Source organism: Lytechinus variegatus, chromosome 2, assembly GCF_018143015.1.
Source record: "Lytechinus variegatus isolate NC3 chromosome 2, Lvar_3.0, whole genome shotgun sequence".
Classification (NCBI taxonomy): Eukaryota; Metazoa; Echinodermata; class Echinoidea; order Temnopleuroida; family Toxopneustidae; genus Lytechinus; species Lytechinus variegatus.
Window position 1 is genome coordinate 78,541,309 of NC_054741.1, and position 4,711 is coordinate 78,546,019.

The 4,711-nt window shown below is 38.2% G+C and overlaps 1 protein-coding gene across 1 annotated transcript; it reads right to left on the reverse strand.

The window, feature by feature from the left end:
* Nucleotides 1-1,360: 1,360 nt before the first annotated feature.
* On the reverse strand, nt 1,361-4,406 carry LOC121409151 (serine/arginine repetitive matrix protein 1-like). The gene has a single exon (XM_041600990.1). It carries the CDS (start codon nt 4,028-4,030, stop codon nt 2,357-2,359), a length of 1,674 nt encoding a protein of 557 aa, XP_041456924.1. The 5' UTR covers nt 4,031-4,406; the 3' UTR covers nt 1,361-2,356.
* Between the last annotated feature and the right edge of the window lie 305 nt (nt 4,407-4,711).

Here is a 4,711-nt window from a genome sequence, read left to right on the forward strand (position 1 = left end):
CGGAAAAATTGCGTATTTGTAGTTTTTTGTTTTGTTAATCACATTCAGTAAAGCTCATGGCAACCAGGTGCTAATCTAGAATGTTAAATTTTCTGTCGTAAAAAATGAAACCATATTTCAGAGTCAATATCATTGAAGTTATGGAATACTCCTAGACAATATTATGATTGAAGTTGCTCTCTAATTAGTGAAATTTGATTGATTAACGCATATCATCCACATCAGATAATCTCAAATACGAAGGCCTATGCAAAGTATAGATTTGGCAATTATTTCACTGTCGAGAAAGAAATTGTCATTATAAACCAAAACAACATGATATATTTCAGTGATCAGATGCTCTGCTTATATACAATTTTGTAAAACACAGAAATTCGATATTCAGCACGTTTTAAATGACGTATTAATTTTTGTTTCCCTAATCACAGCGTTTATACTGGATGAAGTGTGCATTCTTTTCTCAGTCAAAATCCAGATGAACTAAGCAAAAATACAACAACATAGTTTTCAACACGATGAGGTTAAGCAATTGCTTAATCATCGTAATTTGTATCTCACATCATCTTTTAAGGCAGGTAATTGACGACAATTAGTCAAAATTTCCTTGTCACCATGAACACAAATGGCTTTCAGGACACATGTATATTGGATGACGCATCTTAAACAAAGCACTAATTACCATGATTAAAGGGCATTATTTCTCCATAATATGTGTTTTGAATCAATGTAGCAGTCACATCCAGACCGCCTTTACAGTAGACCCATCGAAATGTTATATCTTCAATGGCATACAATCGGTCGTATTGGAATCCATTTCATTGGTGTATTATACCTTGGTCACATTTGCTCTACGGCTCCCGTACGGCGAGTCGAAAACAGCCATTTTAACATTTTTTTTGTCCAACTACATATGGGTGGTTTGAATTAAAATTAATAAAACGGCCGTTTTCGACTCGCCGTACGGCCGCCGTAGAGCAAATGTGACCAAGGTATTACTGCGAAAGCGACATTTAAATGGGTACTTCGGGCTGAAAATGAGACAAATAGAACATTGAAAATTCAAGTAAAATCGGAAAAGGAATAACAAAGGACATTTAAAAAAATGCATTATTTTTGTGAAACAGTTCTATGCATGTCGTCATGAATAGTCAATGAGCAAATCGATGATGTCATATCTCCACTTGAAAATGAATACATGGAATTTCATTTTTTTCTCCAAGAACTAAAAAAATTGACCAAAAACTGATTTAATGCATTATATATTCTTGGTTGTAACTTATTTTATTATAAGAGATATATCATTCACACATGTATGAAAAAAAAATGAATAATTACGATTTCATCTAATAATTTAACAAGGAAAGTGGGGATGTGACATCATCAGCCCAACTAATGAATATTTTTGATGACGTGCATATGTTTTCACAAAATATTTCTAACGTTTAAAATATGATTACTCATTTGTTATCACATCTTGGTGAAGTTTTCGGCATTTTCCACGTTTAATATTTTACTCCATTTATTTAGATACAATTATTTTCAGCCCTGAGTACCACGTTACATGCTATCCCAAACATAAACTGTAATGACTCAATTAGAAAATTGACGTGATGTTGTACCAATGCAATGACTGTTACAGACTGTAGTCGTATGCTGATTACCATGCATTGGTTTAGAGAGTAATGAATACAGATTAGATTGTATTCATATTTTAAAAAGTCATTTCAAATTAACATAGGTGTTACTCTAAATAGTTTAAAAATATCATAAAGTTAATTAATTGAACTTTATGATATTTCTAAACTATTTAGAGTAACACCTATGTTAATTTGAAATGACTTTTGAAAATTAACACAGGTGTTACTAAAAATAGTTTAGAAATACCATAAAGTTCAATTAATTACATATTAAGTTAAGTTAAAAGGAGTTACATCGAAAATGGAATTACTGCTCAAACTACTTTTTCAGTTCAAGTTCAAGTTCAGAAAGATGTTTTTTCTGTAATGAACCTAAGCGAGATGATTACAGAATTAAAAACATTCGGAAAATGATGGCGTTTTCCTCTATTGAAATATCCGTGTTGTAAAAGATTCATCCTTACGTGTTCCTGGTGCTAGTGCTTAAAATCACTCATTTCCATTTGACAAGTCCACATCAAGATTTAACCAATATTCATTTGACACAGGTCGTAATCAAAACTAAATGGCGCGATCTAATTATTTTCAAACAGTCATAATAATAAATTTCAGAAACTTAGATATGTTATAGAACCTAGATATCCTCTTTGCACGTAATGGTTTTTTTTTATTTCATGTTCATCAATCATGTGACCCCTCTACCAGGAATGACATATACATCATCCTATGTGCACCTCTTCAACCGCGAATCGCACTGATTTCCTTTCTTTTCTGGACTTTTTCTGTACAGCACCAGAGTCATCAGGGCTGGCGCCCGACGTCAACGTTGATTGTGGTGATCGCCTTCTCAGGGTTACCTCGGGAGTTGTGATTCCTGAGCCCTCATTCTCCTTTTTGGGAGGACTAGCTTTGAGCGGAGGTGTCGAAGCAGGAGATGGGACACTCCTTGGAGATCCAGGAAGAGGGTTAGGTGATGTCTTTGGTGAAATAGGAGATGGAGTGTTCCGGCGTAAGTTTTCTGTTGGGGACGTACTCTTTATTTTCTGAAAGGTGGTTGATTTTGGTGTTACTTGCTGCCTGCTGTTATCACCTTGAACAGTGTTCAGTTGTCGAGGGGAATCTGGTGTAGTAGATTTTGGAGGGGATGGGGCCTTAGTTCTCTTGCTTATTTCGCTACTGTTCAATTTTCTTGGAGATATGTTGCCAGGAATCACTGACGCTTGAGGGGATGAGGGCGCTTTAACCTTGCCAGAATTTCTCTGTTGACTTGGTGAAGAGGATTTAGTTGGCGTGTACGATAGGGTTGGTGACGGTAACTTTCCTTCTTTTGAAAGATAGCTAGGTGTGTCAGGGGGGCTCATTGTCGTGATCATTTCTTTGGGTGACATTTCTCCGGAGCGAGGATCGAGAGTAAACACCGCATCATCCTCTTCGCCGCTGCTGATACGATCACCACGTGGAGATGTAGACTTCTGAGGCGACTCTAGTGGAGAATTCAAGTCAGGATTAAGTGCCACGGTTACCTCCACCTCTCTAAGACTATTGCTTCGTGTCATGTCTTCATCACTGAGGATGCCTTCCATGAGATCATTCTCCTTGTCGGAACTACTCGTCCCGACTCCTTTTGAAACACTATTTCCGTTGGATACATCACTGTCACCAGTACCAAGTTCCATTTTAGCACGTTGAGCAATGATATCAGCAACTGCTCTGTTACAATTACTTGTATCCTTATCTCCTAAGTCCGTTTTTTCACCAACGTTAAGGGTCACACTAACCGTTGATACAGGGGGTCTCTTTTTTCTCCTGGCTTGAAGTTGGTGCTCAGACGTACCTCTCTCGCGTAAAATGTGCACTGTTGTTGGCTTCTGGCTTTTCTGAGCCAACACCAAAGGGTCTTCTTTGCCAGAGTTTATTTTCTGAAAAGCCTTGACCAAATTCAGGGTTAGGTTCTTGGCCATGGCGGACGATTCACAGAAGACCGCATGGCAATCCCAAAAGTGATCATCAGCAGGGTTCTCGTTACGTGAAACGAAGCAGAAGATCTTATTGTGGTAGGGATCTGCAGCACCAAACGAGAGCTTGTTGATCGGGAAGAAAACACTGCCGAAAGGACCCTCTCCAACGAAGTATGGGGAATTTGCAAACATGGTTTTGACTCCGGCATCCAGGGGCTCAACTTTGATGCCGTTATTTATCACTTCAATCTGCATCTTGCTCACAGTTTTCGATTTATGTGACTTGTATTGACGATACATATCATCTACCGGTTTAAGGGTATTATCAAGGCCAACTTTACCCTGCATTTCCTCATATCCAAGATAAGTCACAGTGTAACGGCTCTGTGGTGACACCGGTTCAAAACTCTGGCTCCTTCTCTTCCAAAACGCCATTGCACCAAAATTTGGAGCCAAATTCACAAAATATAAATCCCTGTCTTCAGATAGCTGATCAGAAAATCACGTATAAACCGAAGGTATATCATCCGTCTCCAACGAGATACAAGATACTGAGGAGAAACGATGTGCAAAATGGTTTTGTCTTGTTTTGTTCAGAAACGATTCAGTTTACCGGTGTGGGGTAGTTTGCATATTGAACGAGTTGACAGACAATGCATGCTCAGCGCTCGGCTCGACATTTGATTCTATAGGTAGCATAACCCGCGCCTCGATAAGTCCATTGTCACCGACTGATTAAATGCAAAGTGGAGGTACGCCAAATCGAAAAGATCGGTATGCATGCGAGTGGTTAGCCAACCAGTGAAAGCGGGAGTGTACCTTCGGGGTAAAGTGTTGCCAAATGGTACAACATATAAAATTACCAAAATCATGCACTTTTCATTTTTATAAGAAAAATAATGACATAAAAAAATCCTTATTACTGTTACTCTAAAGAAGTGTATAGCACCGAATAGATTGTGCAGTTTAAACTTTACAACTGCACTGTTATCCGAATATGTAAATGGTATCAAATTGGCAACCATGTAGGAGACTGATAAACCAGCCATGTCAATAATTGCCTACCGTCTGAGCCCTGTGGCATACAGTTTTTTTTTTCATTGAATGGCGTAATGT

Bases quoted from the DNA above. Each gene is read 5' to 3' on its own strand.
- LOC121409151 (XM_041600990.1), bottom strand. From the start codon at position 4,030: ATGGCGTTTTGGAAGAGAAGGAGCCAGAGTTTTGAACCGGTGTCACCA.